General features: G+C 48.4%; 1 protein-coding gene across 1 annotated transcript in view; it reads right to left on the minus strand.

The window, feature by feature from the left end:
• LOC124716756 (GILT-like protein 1) overlaps nt 1–15,974 on the minus strand; it is a 45,048-nt gene extending 29,074 nt beyond the window's left edge. Inside the window, exons 1-2 of the mRNA XM_047243300.1 lie at nt 15,915–15,974; nt 7,577–7,726 (exon numbers count right to left, since the gene is read on the minus strand). Coding sequence (XP_047099256.1) covers nt 7,577–7,726; nt 15,915–15,974 — 210 coding nt within the window. The remainder of the gene's footprint in view (nt 1–7,576; nt 7,727–15,914) is intronic.
• Nucleotides 15,975–18,805: the final 2,831 nt, after the last annotated feature.

The following is an 18,805-nucleotide window of genomic DNA, read 5'->3' on the forward strand; positions in this document are numbered from 1 at the left end:
GTAATTATGTACAGTGGCTGAACTATCGCAGGAGGAACGTCCAGCTTCTCGAATCGTCAGAGACGAGGGTATGGTCAGGAGTCCCCCATGGAAGAGTAGGTGGACCACTCTTATTCTCCACACACGAAAACGTCCCCACGAACAGGGTGAGCAGCAATTTTTTTTTTTTTCTTTATTGTATTTCAAAATTCCCCATCGGGGCGGGCTGGCAGCAGCAAATGCGCTGCTCTTCAGCCGAAAGACATAGAACAAAACAATAGAAGACATTTAAAAACAGCAAAGGAGAGAAGAAGGCGAACATAGATATAAAAAGGGAGAACATCATGGAAGGCAATAGACAAAGAAAAAAACGGGGTGACTGTAAAATGGAGATAAAAAACTGTTTAAAAGTAGCACACACAAAAAGCCACACACTGCGACGATTAAAAGAACACAAGGCACAGTATGACTGGAGCATAAAGGTGTTGATGGATGGCATAGCACACAACGTAACACTGACGGCGAACCTCAAGGCAGTACACAATTAAAATCACACCTCTTGACGCACATGAGAAACAGCACTAAACACAACACTGATGTGGCACTCTGATGATGATCAATACAGAGGATCTGCCAGGTTCAAGGAGATGAGGGAGACCTGAAGAAGGGAGGGAGGGGAAGAGATGGGGGAGGGGAATGGGGGGCGCGCGGAAGAGGGCCAGGTAGGGAGGGATGTGGGAAGGAGAGAGGCAAGTATGGGGTGCAGGGTCTCAGGGGAGGGGGGGATGGAGGAAAATCCGGTCTGGGAGAAGGAGGAAAGAGGAGAAGGGGGCCCTGTGGAGGGGGGTGGGGGAACAAGGCCAGGTTATAGTTGGAAGGAAGGGTATATGTCACGGCGAAGTTCGTCATCCGGCAGGGGGAGGCGTTGGAAATTGCCCTGATGAAGGAGATGGAGGGTGTGGAGGTGGAGAGAGGGAGGGATACAGCGATAGAGGCGCGGCAACGGGAGGGGGGTGGAGAGGAAGGAGGAAACCAGAGGGTGGGGGGGATCAACCCTGCGAACAATGTAAAGGATGCGGAGATGTTGGAGGAACAAGAGGAGGTGGGGGAAGGGGATCAGTTCATACAGGAGTCGTGTGGGGGAAGGAAGGCGGATACGGAAGGCAAGGTGGAGCGCATGGCGTTCAAGGATTTGGAGGGCCTTGTAAAAGCGGGTGGGGGCAGAGATCCAGGCGACGCTGGCATAACAGAGGATAGGACGGATGAGGAATTTGTAGGTGTGGAGGATGGTAGAAGGATGCAATCCCCATGTCCGGCCGGACAGGAGTTTCAGCAGGCGGAGGCGGGAATGGGCTTTCTGCTGGATGGTCAGGAGATGAGGGGTCCAGGTGAGGTGTCGGTCAAGGGTGAGGCCAAGGTATTTCAGGGTGGGGGTGAGTTGGATAGGACGACCATAAAGGGTGAGGTAGAAATCATGGAGGCGAAAGGAGCGAGTGGTGCGGCCTATGATGATTGCCTGGGTTTTGGAGGGGTTGAGACGGAGGAGCCACTGGTTACACCAAGTGGTGAACTGGTTAAGGTGGGTTTGGAGGGTACGTTGAGACCGTTGAAGGGTAGGATAGAGAGCCAGGAAGGCGGTGTCATCAGCATATTGGAGAAGGTGGACTGGTGGGGGTGGCTTGGGCATATCAGCTGTATACAAGAGATAAAGGAGAGGGGAGAGGAGAGAACCCTGGGGGACGCCAGCCGTGGGATAAAAGATACGGGAGTTGGTGTTGTGGAGGGTGACATAGGAAGGACGGTGCGAGAGGAAGGAAGCGACCAGACGGACAAAATTGATAGGCAGGGCGTAGGTTTGGAGTTTAAAGAGGAGACTGGGATGCCATACACGGTCATAGGCATTTTGGAGGTCAAGGGAAACAAAAATGGCGGAGCGATGGGAGTTGAGCTGGAGGGACAGAAGGTGAACAAGGTTGAGGAGTTGGTCGTCAGCAGAGAAGGAGGGTCGGAAGCCACACTGGGTAAGGGGGAGGAGGTGGTGTTGAGCAAGGTGCCGATGGATACGGTGGGAGAGGATGGATTCAAAGACCTTAATGAAGACGGAGGTGAGGCAGATGGGACGATAGGAAGAGGCGGCAGAAGGGGGTTTGTTGGGTTTGAGGAATAGGATGACGCAGGAGGTCTTCCACAGGTCAGGGTAGAAGCCAGTACAGAGGATGACATTATAGAGGTGGGCGAGGACAGTTAGGAAGGAATAGGGACTTTCTCGAAGGTGACGGTAGGTGACACAGTCGTGACCAGGGGCCGTGTTGCGTTTGGACTGGAGGAGAAGTTTAATGTCTTGTGCTGTGATGGGAGTGTTGACGTCGGAGGGGGGCAACTGCCCCAAGTACTGGAGACTAGGAGCAAGTGGAGCGACTGAGGTATCAGCACGTTCCATGACGGTGGGGAAAAGAGAATAATCAAAGTGGGGATCATCGGGAATGGAGAAGACCTCGGAAAGGTGGGAAGCGAAGTGGTTGGCCTTACTGAGGTTGTCTGGAAGGGGGCGATCGTTATGGAGAAGAGGGTAGTGGGGAGCGGAAAGGGAACCAGTAAGACGATGGAAGGCGGACCAGTACTTGGAGGAGTTGATAGGGAGGGTGGCATTGAGTCGTGTGCAGGTCTGGCGCCAGTCCCGGCGTTTCGTTGCTGTAATAAGGTTCCGTACGTGTCGCTGTATTTGCCGGTGGCGTTGGAGTGTATCCCTGTCACGAGTGCGGAGGAAGGAGCGATAGAGGCGGCGGGATTCACGGAGGAGGACAGCCCGCGGAGGGAGAGTGGGACGGTGTGGGTGGATGGTTTTAGTAGGAACATGGGCCTCCACGGCGTCAGTAATTACCGTCTGAAGGAAGGACGAGGCGCGGATGATGTCGTCAGGATGGCGATAGGTAAGAGGGTGGCTTTCGACCTGGGTGGAGATGGAGTCCCGGTAGGCATCCCAGTTGGCACGGCGATAGTCATGGACGACCTTGGGAGGGGGTGCAGGTTGCGGAGCCAGAGGGGGGCGGTTTGCAGACGTTATGGTGAGAAGGACAGGGAGGTGATCGCTACCTGTGGGGTCAAGGACGGCGACAGTGATACGCCCAAGGAGGTTGGCGGAGGCAATGACAACATCGGGGGTGGTGTTACTTTCGGGTCGGGTGTGCTGGGGAATCGGAACAAGGTCACCCTGGATTGTGGAGAGGAACTGATGCCACCGCCGAAGGGCAGCAGGAGTGCGGCTATGGATGTTGAGGTCGGCGGCAATCACGTAGGTGGAGAAGGTGTGGTCAATGTGTGAGATGAAGTCATAAGGAAGAGGAGCAGTGGAGCGGACATAGATGGTGGCACAGGTAATTGTGAGGGAGGGGAAGAAGACGCTAAGGAGAAGGTGTTCAGTGGGGTCATTGAGGAGAGTTTGTGGCCGGACGGGGATATGCTTAAGGTGGCCAATCGCGACTCCACCCTGCGCACGAGGACCAGGAGCATCAGTGCGGTGGAGGATATAGGGGGAGGTGCGGATAGAATGGTGGGGCTGGAGAAAGGTTTCGTTCAAGAGGAAGGTGTCGACCTGGTGGTGTGAGAGGGTGTGCATGAGGAGGTATTTGTTGGAGCGGAAGGAGCGAATGTTCTGGAAGAGGATGCGAGACTCGTGCCGCGCCATGACGGGAAGGAGGGGGGGGGGGGAAGAGAGGGAACGGAAGAGACTTAAACTAGGGTGTCGAGGCGGGTGAAGGTGAAGTGGGCTTGGTTGTGGGAGTAAGTGGCGAAGGTGTTCAGGTGGAAAACAGAGCGAGCAGCAAGGGATATTTGTTGGAAGGTGTGCGGGCGCTGAAAAGGGTGAATGTTTTGGAGTACAACGGTAATGAACCGGATGATGTCCTCGGCCGTGGGGGGTGGACGGAGGGAATTGTTAGGATGGACAGGAGGATCGACGGGACGAACTGGGACTGTAAGTTCAGGGGTGGCTGGAGGGGGTTTAGCTTTACACTTGTGGGAGTATGTGGGATGGGGGCCATTGCAGGTATTACAGGAAGGAGGAGCAGCGAGGTTGGGGCAGTTCTTGAGAAAGTGGGAGGCCTTGCAATGGGGTCAGGTGGGGGGGGGGGGGTTTTGCAGTTGGGAGTCAGGTGGTCATTGTACATCAGGCACCGCTGGCAACGGTAGGATTGGGGAGGGGATTTGGAGGATTCAACAGGGTGGCGACGGTAGTATATCAGGGCACCCTGGGTGAGGAGATGGTCTATGGATGGGGCGGACTCTGAGAATACCCGCATGAGGTAGGTGGGACCAGAGGCATTGTGGATACGGCGGGCAGAGCGGATTTCCAAGTCCGGGTGGGAGTTCAGTTCTACCAACACTTCATCCTCTGTGATCACCGGGCTGAGCTTGGTGATCACAGCGGTGTAGGTGGGGGGGGCGATGGGGAGGCTGGGGCTGACGAGGAGTGGAAGCGGAAAGGAAGGGTGTCAGAGAGGCGTGGGGGCCAAACATAACTCGTGGGAGTTTTCGCAGGAGGTCTTTGTGAAAGGATGGGGACGGGGACTTGATAAGGACTGAGTCCCTGCGGGGAATGAGTTGGGAGATGGGAGCACCAGGTAAGTACTTTCGTATTTCCTTGGTGAGAGTACGAGCGTCGAGGAACTTAGGATCGGGAGTTGACAGGACAAAGGTATGGAGGGTGGGGGCCAAGGTAGGGGTGGCAGGAGGAGGGGTGGTGTCCATGGTGACGGCAGGGGGAGGGGGAGGTGGTGTTGATTTTTTGTGGGAAGTGGCGGGAGCAGAGTCGGTAAGGACGCGCTTTTGGGGTTTTTTGGAGACTGGAGGCTGGGAGGAGGGGAGAGGGACGGGGAGGAGAGGGAGGTGGCGGGTGGCAAATACCTGTGGCGTAGTGGAGGCACCGGGAGAAGCAGCTGGTTCAGTGGTGGCGATGGTGGCTCGGCGCGACGTGATGCGTGCGGGAGATGCAGAAGACGAAGCGACAGGGTTGGTGAGAGAGGGGAAGCCAACCACCTGAGGGGCGGCAGCAGAGGCGGCAACAGAGGCGTACGTGAGGGCGGGGGTAGTAGTGGGAGCTGTTGAGGGTGTGGAGGCTGGAGGAAGGGTGTAGAGGTGTGGGTATACAGCAGGGGAGGAGATAGGGGGGTGGGTAAGTGGGGGAAGGGAAGGGGAGGTGGAAGGAGGGAGGCCAGAGGCGGCACTCCAGGAAGTGACTGTGGGAGAGGGGGAGGGGGAGGTGTAGATGACCGTGGAGGTGGGAGTACTCATTGCAGACGAACGGCGACGGACAGACGGACGTGCAGCAGGCGGCGGCGGCGGCGTCGGCGATGGTCGGCGGCGAACAGACGGACGAACAGCAGGCGGCGGCGGCGGCGGTGGCGGCAGCGGTTACGACGACGGCGATGGACAGCCAGCAGGCGGACGGACGGACGGACGGACGAACGAACAGCGACAGCAGCGGGCAGACAGACAGACAGACAGACAGACAGACAAACACACACAATCTTCGAAGACGGAGATTCCACCCTGAGAGTAGCCCAGGCTTTGCAATCTGACGCTTTCGAAGGAGGGGATCCAACCCTCTAGATGAGCAGCAATTAACAGCTGTTTGCTGATATACAGGAAGATGGCGAGTACGGGTGGCGGGTGCGAATAACCTCTAACTCCGTATGAACGTGCCTCTCGAGGCACAGCAGCACCGACCGACCGCCGTGTCATCCTCAGACGTTAGGCGTTACTGGAAGCGGATGTGGAGCGGCATTTGGTCAGCACACCGCTCTCCCGGCCGTTGTGAGCTTTCGTGACGAGAGCCGCTACTTCTCAGTCAAGGAGCTCTTAAACTGGCTGTCGTGTACATAGTTCCGTGTAGTCAGCACGTACACAACTTTCCCACTAGAGCGCGCCCCGCTAAGCACAACAGCGAGCGCAGGCGCAGCGCTCGACCGTCTCCGCACTACCAGATGGCGCTGCCTCCTTAGAGATGGACCAAATTCTGCTTCCGTCGATCCGTGTATTAATATGCAACGCAGCCAATGAGATTACTGCTAACGTAGAACCTTTTCTCCTCACGGATCACACTCGCGCAGTGATACATGAACGCGCGAGGCATTATAACGAGTGTACAGACCTCCGATTAGTCAGTCTGTACCAGTCTGCATTTGTCTGCACCAGTCTGTACCAGTCTATAGTCAAGTTTCAGTCTGTGCCTAATAAGATTACCCATATTCCTGTACATAGCTATGAAGATAAATGAATAGACACTTTTGTCAAGTATCAGAGATATGTGAGAATAAGATTAACGTACCAAGACCAAAGGAACTTCAGATTTTCAATTGTAAACAGCATCCAGAATCAAGTTACGTAATGTCTATGCTTTTTATTATTTTAATAAATGTGTGTGAAAATTAATCAAGTTCTGTTTAAAGTTGGTCACTGTCAATCTGATACTCTAAGCGTGCAAGTGGCATTTCTATCGTCTGACCTAACGGCAGAAGATAAACGTGCAATGATAAGACCACGAGATATATTGCTGACACTCGCCTACTTCGTTAGAGCGACAAGTCAAATAATCTGATGGTGTGTATACCGAAGGTCTTACAGTAGTAGGCACACCACACTGGCCTCACAGGCTGACTGCACACTGTTTGCCAACAGTGTTCGGCAGACCCCAAATGGTCACCCACCCAAGTGGTAGCCAAGTCCGACAGCGCTAAGCTTCGGTTATCTGGTGGGAACCGATGTTACCACTGTGGCAACGCCATTCGACGCTAAATGGTTAGACACAGGGAGTGCTTCTTCGTACAGCCGGGCAGCTGGATTTGGCATTTGCCAGGCTGAAGTGAGTTGTGTCTGGGCTAGTGGTCGTCCCACCGTAGAGCCTCCTGGAGCGTCGCTGTGCTGTGGAAAATGGTTTGGATCCACTTTTGCCTTGGACAGTAATTTATTTCTTGACTAGTCAGGTGTTTTGGTATTGGGAAGATGGCTGATTATGTGGGTAATACCCAATTTGATGCTTTGCAATTCCTTACGCTTTTACTTGTGGCGCTGTTCGCTGTGTATTTTAGGAAGTGCCTTTTAAGCTGTGATATGAAGATATATGTTACCTTCATTTTTTTAAAAAGGAAAAGGAAATACAAAACGTTCCAGCTGATTTCCTAGCAAGTGTTATTTAAGATGCCTGTTTCAGGCGTAAGCTTGATCTTGATAACGAATGAGCTCTTTCTATGATGCTAAGACTGAAATGTGTCGAATTTTTTCATTTTGTGAATATTATAAGGCATATAGGCAGTCGTTTTTCTAGCGCTCTGTCTGCGGGTGGAACAGCAAAGGAAACGAGTACTAGTGGTACAAGATACCTTCCGCCATGCACCGTAGGGTGGTTGGCAGGCTATGTATGTAGATGTAAATGTAGATGTAGATGTATAGAGTAGAATGTGCTGTCCTCTGCAGCAGGTGTGTGTGTGTGTGTGTGTGTGTAATGTAACACTGATGAGTGGTGTGAAATAAAGCTTTACGTGTAGTTTACTGTGTTTAAATCGTCTTAAACAGTAGAAAGTAGAGAGAAAATGTTACTTACCACAGTTTTGCCAAATGGGACCAGTTTAACGGTGATACGATCTGGAGCCTGGTTATAAGCCGGAAGCAGCTGGTCTATGAAGAATCCTTTGCACGTTAGGTTCAGCGTTTCATAGTAGACGCCCACTGTCACTGTGTTATCAGCGATTACCTGTAACATAATATCTTCCGTAACGACTGGCAGTACACATACATGATGAAGCTGCCTTACACGATAAAACGCACTGAAGACGGACAAAGGCAAGGGTCTGGTTGTGAATTCCCTGGCGTAGGTAAAAGCCGTGTACGGCAGTCGCTTAGTGAACAAAATAAGAATGTCGGCCAGATTTGTGATGGATTCAGGACTTATTAGCGGATACAACTTTGCACGGCGCTCTAAACGGAGCAAAATTATTAGATGTGGAAGTACCCTAAGGGAGCACACCCGGCTAGCCACGCGGTCTATTGCGCTGCTTCCCGAGCGGGAGGGCATGCCGGTCCCCGGTACGAATCCTCCCGGCGGATTTGAGTCGAGGTCCGGTGTGCCGGCCAGCCTGTGGATGGTTTTTGAGGCGGTTTTCCATCTGCGGCGAATGCGGGCTGGTTCCCGTTATTCCGCCGCAGTTAAACTATGTCGGCGATTGTTGCGCAAACACTGTTTCCACGTATGCGCACACCATAAGTACACTACCAAGCAAACATATGGGGCTACACTCGTCTGGTATGAAACGTTCCCAGGAGTGGGGTGTCCACTGGGGGCCGAAGGCGGAACCACACAATAACCCTTGGTTTGGTGTAGGGCAGCAGTAGGGTGGGTGGACTGTTGTGGGGTTGTGGACCACTGCGGGTTATGGTGGGACGGAGCCTCTCCGTTGTTTCTAGGTCCTTGTTCAACAGACACAATACACACGAATGTTCAAATGTGTGTGAAATTTTATGGGACTTAACTGCTAAGATCATCAGTCCCTAAGCTTACACACTACTTAACCTAAATTATCCTAAGGACAAACACACACACCCATGCCTGAGGGAGGACTCGAACCTCCGCCGGGACCAGCTGCACAGTCCATGACTGCAGCGCCCAAGACCGCTCGGCTAATCCCGCGCGGCACAGTACACACGCACACACACACACACACACACACACACACACACACACACACACACACACACACACTAAGGGAGTGTTGATGAGAGGCTTATATTTTTCGTGATATTACATGCCGGGTAGCCAGATAGCTTTTCTTAAACCAACTTCAGTAAATTGTAGTAAGGAGAAGCTAGAGAGAGTTGCTTCCGAGACGGCGAGGGGTGTGGAGCTGTGCCGCCCCCAGCCCCCTGACGCTGCCTAACCAACGACAAGGTAATGAACACACGCGATGCCGCATAAGAGTCATAAGGCTTTACTCAGAACTGCAGAAGTCTCATCTCTTACATCCCCTTTTTGTGTAATACTAGTGTCGATCGTCAATTAAAGCTCATGGTATTCACATTTGCTACTAGAAGTTAAAATCTGAAACCCGGTGATTTTTCTGTTATATAATTATTGAGAAGCCACATCAGCCACTGTAATTTACGCCAAGTTAAATAAGTAATTAAAGGTAATTGAGGGTCACTGTAGACCGTTTTGATAGTTTTCTCTTTTATGAAACTTAACTTAAACCTAGATTATAGATGTGATATGGTATAGGTCATCCTTCGATCCATTGTAGAACTTGGAAACCCATTCAGGGAATATTCGTTCACATTTTTGTTGAATGCAGTTGGTTTTTATCATCCTATATTAAAACATTTCCTTTTATCAATAGTGCAATTTATAAACAATGTTTTGTGAGTAGAATAAAAATTCCAATGGTAAACTTAACTGCTTTTTCGACGTTATTTTACCAGCTAACTAAAAATAGGAAAGCCTTGAACCCCTTCCACTAAATTTAGTTAGTATTAAGATTCTTTTACAGGGAGTGCAGTGGAGCTGACGCTGAAATCATTAAGTATTTGATTATATTATCGCTAGTCTCACTGAACTCTTCTGAACTCTACATGTCATGTGTAGTCTGGCGTCTCCTTACCAGCAACAGGTCCCATGTTCAAACTAGTCAATTCCCTAAAAAACACGCTCAGAGCGTCGTTGCGCGAAAGTGGTAGGGAGATATGACTTAGAACAGACAGACACCACGCAGAATGTTAGACTGTTCGTAGGAGTCCTTGCTGGAAAATGATCTTCGACCAAAATAGACCATACTGTAAAGCAGATCAAATTGTTACGTAATGCGATTTCTTCATATTCTTGAATCATTTTTAATAAACAAAACATTTCGTCACTTTCAGTTACTAACTGTATGAAAATGCAAGTCGTTAAAACAAATTAAAATTCCTTACCAAAATGTGTAAGATCAAATAGAAAAAATGCTTTTTTTTATTTCTTTATGTACCTACGTTTTTCAGGATATATCGTTTCTTATCTCTCTGCAAATTGTAGTTCATTTTCATGCGATTAGTGAGTGGAAACAAAAACATTTTATTTTCATTTAGACAAAAAAGTTCAAATGTGTGTGAATTTCTAAGGGACCAAACTGCTGAGGTCATTAGTCCCTAGACTTACACATTACTTAAACTAACTTATGCTATGAACAACACACACACACAAACACAGACACACACACACACACATACACACACACACACACACACACCCATGCCCAATGGAGGACTCAAACCTCCGGCGGGAGAGGCTGTGTAAACCGTGACACGGCGCCTCAAACCACGCGGCCACTCCGTGCGGCTTCATTTAGACAATTATGACACAATATCTTTGGTTGAAATTTCTATTTTATAGTAAACTAGCTTACCACCCGCTGCTTTGCTTATGTAGATTGTATGGTCTCAACAGTTTTTTTTTTATTTAATGGAATTATGTTTTTCACAAAACGCAACATCACCTAAACTTTCCACGCTAATTAAGGCCATAGAAGCGGAGTCTTTTCCGGATGTACTTCTGACCAAAAAGCGGTTCTGGTAGCTGGAGTTCTCGTGGTGGCACTTGCATAGAAAGTCTCATCCCCTAACATACGTTTTCTTACAAGTCACAAACCGATTTTCATAAATTTAAATTAAAAGAAAATTTTTTATATGACGAAATACTTTCATAAAAATTTCATCCCCTATATCACTATGTGTCAGAGGTTGTATTTCCAAAAAAACTCTGAAACACATATTTTTTTATTTGTAACTGACAAGCGCAATACAAATTTTCACAGCTCTAGCATTGAAAATGTTTTCATAATGACACGCTTTATTTCCATAAAAGCTTAGGGGTTGTATTTCTAAAAAGACAGAAACACTTATTTTTTAGTTCTAACTTACAAGTCAAACTCCAATTTTCATTGATTTAAATTGCTCTAGTACTTCTTTAACCCATTACTGGCCGTTGCCCCTTTTTTGGGATGCGTATACACTCCTGGAAATTGAAATAAGAACACCGTGAATTCATTGTCCCAGGAAGGGGAAACTTTATTGACACATTCCTGGGGTCAGATACATCACATGATCACACTGACAGAACCACAGGCACATAGACACAGGCAACAGAGCATGCACAATGTCGGCACTAGTACAGTGTATATCCACCTTTCGCAGCAATGCAGGCTGCTATTCTCCCATGGAGACGATCGTAGAGATGCTGGATGTAGTCCTGTGGAACGGCTTGCCATGCCATTTCCACCTGGCGCCTCAGTTGGACCAGCGTTCGTGTTGGACTTGCAGACCGCGTGAGACGACGCTTCATCCAGTCCCAAACATGCTCAATGGGGGACAGATCCGGAGATCTTGCTGGCCAGGGTAGTTGACTTACACCTTCTAGAGCACGTTGGGTGGCACAGGATACATGCGGACGTGCATTGTCCTGTTGGAACAGCAAGTTCCCTTGCCGGTCTAGGAATGGTAGAACGATGGGTTCGATGACGGTTTGGATGTACCGTGCACTATTCAGTGTCCCCTCGACGATCACCAGTGGTGTACGGCCAGTGTAGGAGATCGCTCCCCACACCAGGATGCCGGGTGTTGGCCCTGTGTGCCTCGGTCGTATGCAGTCCTGATTGTGGCGCTCACCTGCACGGCGCCAAACACGCATACGACCATCATTGGCACCAAGGCAGAAGCGACTCTCATCGCTGAAGACGACACGTCTCCATTCGTCCCTCCATTCACGCCTGTCGCGACACCACTGGAGGCGGGCTGCACGATGTTGGGGCGTGAGCTGAAGACGGCCTAACGGTGTGCGGGACCGTAGCCCAGCTTCATGGAGACGGTTGCGAATGGTCCTCGCCGATACCCCAGGAGCAACAGTGTCCCTAATTTGCTGGGAAGTGGCGGTGCGGTTCCCTACGGCACTGCGTAGGATCCTACGGTCTTGGTGTGCATCCGTGCGTCGCTGCGGTCCGGTCCCAGGTCGACGGGCACGTGCACCTTCCGCCGACCACTGGCGACAACATCGATGTACTGTGGAGACCTCACGCCCCACGTGTTGAGCAATTCGGCGGTACGTCCACCCGGCCTCCCGCATGCCCACTATACGCCCTCGCTCAAAGTCCGTCAACTGCACATACGGTTCACGTCCACGCTGTCGCGGCATGCTACCAGTGTTAAAGACTGCGATGGAGCTCCGTATGCCACGGCAAACTAGCTGACACTGACGGCGGCGGTGCACAAATGCTGCGCAGCTAGCGCCATTCGACGGCCAACACCGCGGTTCCTGGTGTGTCCGCTGTGCCGTGCTTGTACAGCCCTCTCGCAGTGTCCGGAGCAAGTATGGTGGGTCTGACACACCGGTGTCAATGCGTTCTTTTTTCCATTTCCAGGAGTGTATTTTACTTATTTCTACGTAAGCTTTGCTTACCTGTAGGTTCAACTAACTGCTATGATGCCTGTAAATGTAAAATAAATAACTTTTTTCTAAGTACTTCACGTCAGGAAAATTATAAACTTGCGATTTTTTGTTCTCGCACTTGGCAGTACTGTATGTCTGCTGGTAGTTCCTGGACGACAATGAGCTGTGATTTAGTTGTCTGGGCGTGTTTGTTATGAACATATGGATGGCCATGTAAGATTAAGTATACTTCAGATTTTTTCAAGTAAGAGCAATATCGATATATTTTATGCGTCCCAATAATGGGACAATGGCATGTTACACTATCATTTATTGTTGATGTGCCCTATTCTTGAATACATGTATTATACAGAGAAGATTTGCATTTTACGTTCTTTGGATCTGCTTTTTTTCATGTTCTATTCAAATTTTAAGATTCCAACAGGATAAAAACATGCCACGTGGACTTACACTTGAAGAAATTCTAGTAGAAATAGCGAACCATCAAGAGAGTGACGATGAAGATGATGACGTAGAACTGGCGATTATTCCACCCGATGCAGATGTAATAACAGATGAAGAAGACATTGACGAAAATGTACTGAACAATGAGTCTGATGTACAAAATGTAGGTGGTACTTTAGATAGAACCTCTCACTTTTGGATGTCCGACAGAGAATAGTGATGTTTTACCTATCAGTACCAAAACGCAGAGGACCACAAGGAAGCAAATTGATGGGAGGACGGGTGAGCACAGATGTACGACTAGATCCAGGAAATCATTTCATTGTGTCACATAAAACACAGAAGAGAGTAAAACACAGAAGAGATGAGCTTACTGCAAGAAAAAAAAATTGTGATAGGTGCAACGTTGGTGTACACGGGAAGTGTTTTGCTTCATTTCATACTGAACAGACATTCAATAATATTAAAACATTCTTTATTTATTGTTTGCGTTGAGTCTTACAATATTATCCATGGAGAATAAGGTTGTGAATTTGCATAGCGCATTTGGCCAATGTCCCAGAAATGGGACGAATTGTAGTTTTTGTTCTAATAAACTGAAAATTTCCAAAACAACTTTTTATTCAATTAATCACTCAATGTAACGCACTTTTGTATAAAAGTTTGCAAAAAATGATCCGATAGAGTTTTGGCCAGAAATGGGTTAATAATGATTTAATTTCAAGAAAGCTTTCATTCACTGTTAGACCTCCATACGAAATCCGCCTCGTTAGCTAGGTGGTCAGCGCAACGGACTATCATACCAAGGAGCCTGGGTTCGATTCCCGCCTGGGTCGGAGATTTTGTCCGCTCAGGGACTGGGTGTTATGTTGTCTCTATCATCGTCATCTAATCCCCATCGACGCGCAAATCGCCGAACCGGCGTCAACTCAAAAGATTTGCACCAGACGACCTGTCTAACCCACGGGAGGCCCTAGCAACACGACGGTTCCATTTACCTCCATAGGAGTTAAATTTCCACAATTGCTAAAACACGTATTTCTTTATTTCTGATCACGAAACCAATCGCCAATTTTGGTTGCTGGATACTTAGCAGTGATAGGAAATCTTTTAATCTTCAATTCCGACTTTTCCATACTTTCATTTTACTTCCTCTTTTTTTCACTACTGGCCATTTAAATTGCTACACCACATAGTTGACGTGCTACAGATGCGAAATTTAACCGACAGGAAGAAGATGCTGTGATATGCAAATGAATAGCTTTTCAGATCATTTACACAAGGTTGGACCCGGTGGCGACACCTACAACGTGCTGACATGAGGAAAGTTTTCAACCGATTTCTCATACACAAACAGCAGTTGACCGGCGTTGCCTGGTGAAACGTTGTTGTGCTGCCTGGTGTAAGGAGGAGAAATGCGTACCATCACGTTTCCGACTTTGATAAAGGTCGGATTGTAGCCTATCGCGATTGCGGTTTATCGTATCGCGACATTGCTGCTCGCGTTGGTCGGGATCTAATGACTGTTAGTAGAGTATGGAATCGGTGGGTTCAGGAGGGTAATACGGGACGCCGTGCTGGATCCCAACGACCTCGTATCACTAGCAGTCGAGATGACAGGCACCTTATCCGCATGGCTGTAACGGATCGAGTAGCCACGTCTCGATCTCAGAGTCAACAGATGGGGACGTTTGCAAGACAACAGTCATCTGTACGAACAGTTCGACGACGTTTGCAGCACCATGGACTATCAGCTCGGAGACCACAGCTGCGGTTACCCTTGACGCTGCATCACAGACAGGAACGCCGGCCGTTGTGGCCGTGCGGTTCTAGGCGCTTCAGTCTGGAACCGCGTGACCGCTACGGTCGCAGGTTCGAATCCTGCCTCGGGCATGGATGTGTGTGATGTCCTTAGGTTAGTTAGCTTTAAGTAGTTCTAAGTTCTAGGGGACTGATGACCACAGATGTTAAGTCCCATAGTGCTCAGAGCCATTTGAACCATTCGAACAGACAGGAGCGCCTGCGGTGGTGTACTCAACGACGAACCAGGGTGCACGAATGGCAAAACGTCATTTCTTCGGATGAATCCAGGTTCTGTTTACAGCATCATGATGGGTCGCATCCGTGTTTGGCGACATCGCGGTGAACGCACATTGGAAGCGCGTATTCGTCATCGCCGTACTGGCGTATCACCTGGCGTGATGGTATGGGGTGCCATTGGTTACACGTCTCGCTCACCTCTTGTTCGCATTGACGGCACTTTGAACAGTGGACGTTACATTTCAGATGTGTTACGACCCGTGACTCTACCCTTAATTCGATCCCTGCGAAACCCTACATTTCGGCAGGATAATGCACGACCTCATGTTGCAGGTCCTGTACGGGCCTTTCTGGATACAGAAAATGTTCGACTGCTGCCCTGGCCAGCACATTCTCCAGATCTCTCACCAACTGAAAACGTCTGGTCAATGGTGGCCGAGCAACTGGCTCGTCACAATACGCCAGTCGCTACTCTTGATGAACTGTGGTATCGCGTTGAAGCTGCATGGGCAGCTGTACCTGTACACGCCATCCAAGCTCTGTTTGACTCAATGCCCAGGCGTATCAAGGCCGTTATTACGGCCAGAGGTGGTTGTTCTGGGTACTGATTTCTCAGGATCTACGCACCCAAATTGCGTGAAAATGTAATCACATGTCAGTTATAGTATAATATTTTTGTCCAGTGAATACCCGTTTATCATCTGCATTTCTTCCTGGTGTAGCAATTTTAATGGCCAGTAGTGTACTTATTCATTTGAGATCTGTTGCATACTGCATTAGAAAATAGATGTATGGGCACTAATCTAATTCTATAGGAAGTAAATTTGATTATGCGATTCCATGAGGACCCGTTTGTTAGGCATCAAGTATCTTGTAATTTTTTTTTTCATTGTCTTGATAAAATTCTATGGAGAAACGAGCGCCCATCACTTTTACAGTGATCCTCGAATTTCCTGCTAAGGAACGAAGGAAGACATTGGGAGGTACTTACTTGTGCGTGAAACAAGATGGCGAAACCGAACGCAGAGAGAACACCCAGTGGCAGAAACATCTTGGCGGTGTGGCGGCGGCGACAGTCCAGGGGACGGCAGCTCTGTCCATTTATACGCTGCCCGCCGGCTGGTGTGCGTCGGAAAGTAAACAAAACCTCACCGACGGGTGTTGCGGAGAAACGCGGGTGCAGACCTTGACCCGCGACTCGCAGCCGCGTCGAGGTGACTCCGTGTCAAGCAGGAAAACCTGTAATTTCTCGCGAGGCGATAACAAAAAAAAATGGCTCTGAGTACTATGGGACTCAACTGCTGTGGTCATCAGTCCCCTAGAACTTAGAACTACTTAAACCTAACTAACCTAAGGACATCACACACATCCATCCCCTAGGCAGGATTCGAACCTGCGACCGTAGCAGTCGCACGGTTCCGGACTGCGCGCGTTTTTTTTTTTTTAAATCTCATTTTTGTTCACTTTTGTTCGTTGCATCTGTTCGGGGCGGACGTCGTAAGACATCTGTTTAAGTTCGTTGTTGATCGATTAGCTCAGTTTTTTTTATTACAGAGGGCTGTTAACCTTCTGACCGAACACGCTGAGCTACCGTGCCGGCAATGCGCGCGTAGAACCGCGAGACCACCGCAGCCGGCAGGCGATAACACACCCCGCTACAAAGGTCTGCAGACTTATTCCATTGCGGAGCGGATAACTGGCAGACTCACGCGATCAAAGACCGCACCGTCCTTTAGGCAAGCCAGAACGGAAGCTCGCAAAAACCACAGAATAACACTCGATCTTAAATAGAGACTGGTCTGTGTCATTTCCATAGAAAAGTTTGCATTCTGCCACGGGTGACATCTTAACAGAGACAAACAAAGTAACAAGATATCAGTACCAGACGAGGTAAATTATGCATTACTCAGTGACGTCAGTGTATCATTACATTTTCCAATCAACGGTGCCAAAAAACCCTCTCCTTAAAATTAAACCAATAGACAGCGCTCGGTCGCAAAATTATTTGACCTAGGTTTCGGTCACTTCTAAGAGTGCCTTCATCAGAAATAAAACATTGAAACTGGCCTATAACATGAGTGCAAAGTTTTAGGGAAGAAATGTTTTTATAAGTTTAAGTACTGACTAGCAGTATAAAAAGAAAAGGCACAGTACTTACATGTCACGTATAAAGTAAATATTAATCGATAAAGCTTTAGTGACAGAATTCTAAAATAGAAAACATAGAAGGCAACCCACTGTAGGCTGCTCACGCCTATCGAGCTGCAGTAGCATCAGACTGAGGCGCCCGGCAGGTGAACATTACGCCAAAAGTGCCATCTAGTAGCCGCAAATACAAACAGGCTTCTTACAAGGGAACCTCCCCATCACACCCCCCTCAGATTTAGTTATAAGTTGGTACAGTGGATAGGCCTTGAAAAACTGAACAAAGATCAATCGAGAAAACGGGAAGAAGTTATGTGGAACTACGAAAAAAATAAGCAAAATATACAAACTGAGTAGTCCACGTGCAGGATAGGCAACATGAAGGATAACGTGAGCTGAGGAGCGCCGTGGTCCCGTGGTTAGCGTGAGCAATTACGGAACGAGAGGTCCTTGGTTCATGTCTACCCTCCAGTGAAAAGTTTAGTTTCTTGTTTTCAGACAATTATCAAACTTCAGGCACTCACACGTAATCAACTACGCTCTCCAAAATTCCAGAACATGTTCAGATTTACTTGGACATATGCAGGATTTGACGGTCAACACACGGAAAAAATGGAAAACGTTAAAAATGTATGTTTTGACAGAGCACAGGGAAAACTGTGCGACTGTGAAACTGTTGCATTCATCTGTTGCAGTTTATGTGACAAACTCTTATGTTTTCATCACTTTTTTGGGAGTGATTATCACATCCACAAGAAAACCTAAATCGGGCGAGGTAGAAGAATCTTTTTACCCTTTCGCCAAGTGTACAAGTTAGGTGGGTCGACAACATGTTCCTGTCACGTGAAGCACATGCCGTCACCAGTGCCGTATAGAATATATCAGACGTGTTTTCCTGTGGAGGAATCGGTTGACTATGACCTTGCGATCAAATGTTTTCGGTTCCCCTTGGAGAGGCACGTCCTTTCGTCTACTATTCGCGCGGTTTTTGCGGTGCGGACGCAAAACACAGACACTAAACTTATTACAGTGAACAGAGACGTCAATGAACGAACGGACAGATCATAACTTTGCGAAAATAAAGAAATTGAAATTGTAACTCCAAGGAAGACTTGAACCCAGGACCTCTCCTACCGCAGCTGCTCACGCTAACCACGGGACCACGGCGCCGCTGACCTCGTATTGTCCGTGATGTTGCCTATGCTCCGCATGCACTACTCATTTTGTATATTTTGCTTATTTTTTTCATAGTTCCATACAACTTCTTCCTGTTTTCTCTATTGATCTGTGTTCAGTTTTTCAAGGCCTATCCACTTCTAATTCTTCGAGAACATTTAATCTACGCCTTTTTTCTCAGTGTGCAGAATGCTTAGGCGAGTGACCTGTAATCAGAAGGTAGTCGGCAAAAGACTAATTCTGAGTGCTAGTACCATTTTTTCTTTAAAGATATTTGTATCTGACTGTAAAAGCACGTCTTGTTTGTCCTACGTAGTAAGACGAGCAGGTGTCGCAAAGAATTTTATATACACCAAAGTCTTTCAAAGGGGAACGGGTCGATTTTAAATTATGAACACATTTTTTTTTTCAAACTATTATTGGTTGAAAAGGCAACATTACAGTTGTATTTATTACGAAGGCGTTGTATCTGACAGAAGATGGATCCTAAGAAAGGAATAGAGAAAAACTTCTTCTTTAGACTGGACTCAATGATAGAGGTGCCGAGTGTAGTAACTCTTT

Source organism: Schistocerca piceifrons, chromosome 9 (genome assembly GCF_021461385.2).
Source record: "Schistocerca piceifrons isolate TAMUIC-IGC-003096 chromosome 9, iqSchPice1.1, whole genome shotgun sequence".
Taxonomy (NCBI): domain Eukaryota; kingdom Metazoa; phylum Arthropoda; class Insecta; order Orthoptera; family Acrididae; genus Schistocerca; species Schistocerca piceifrons.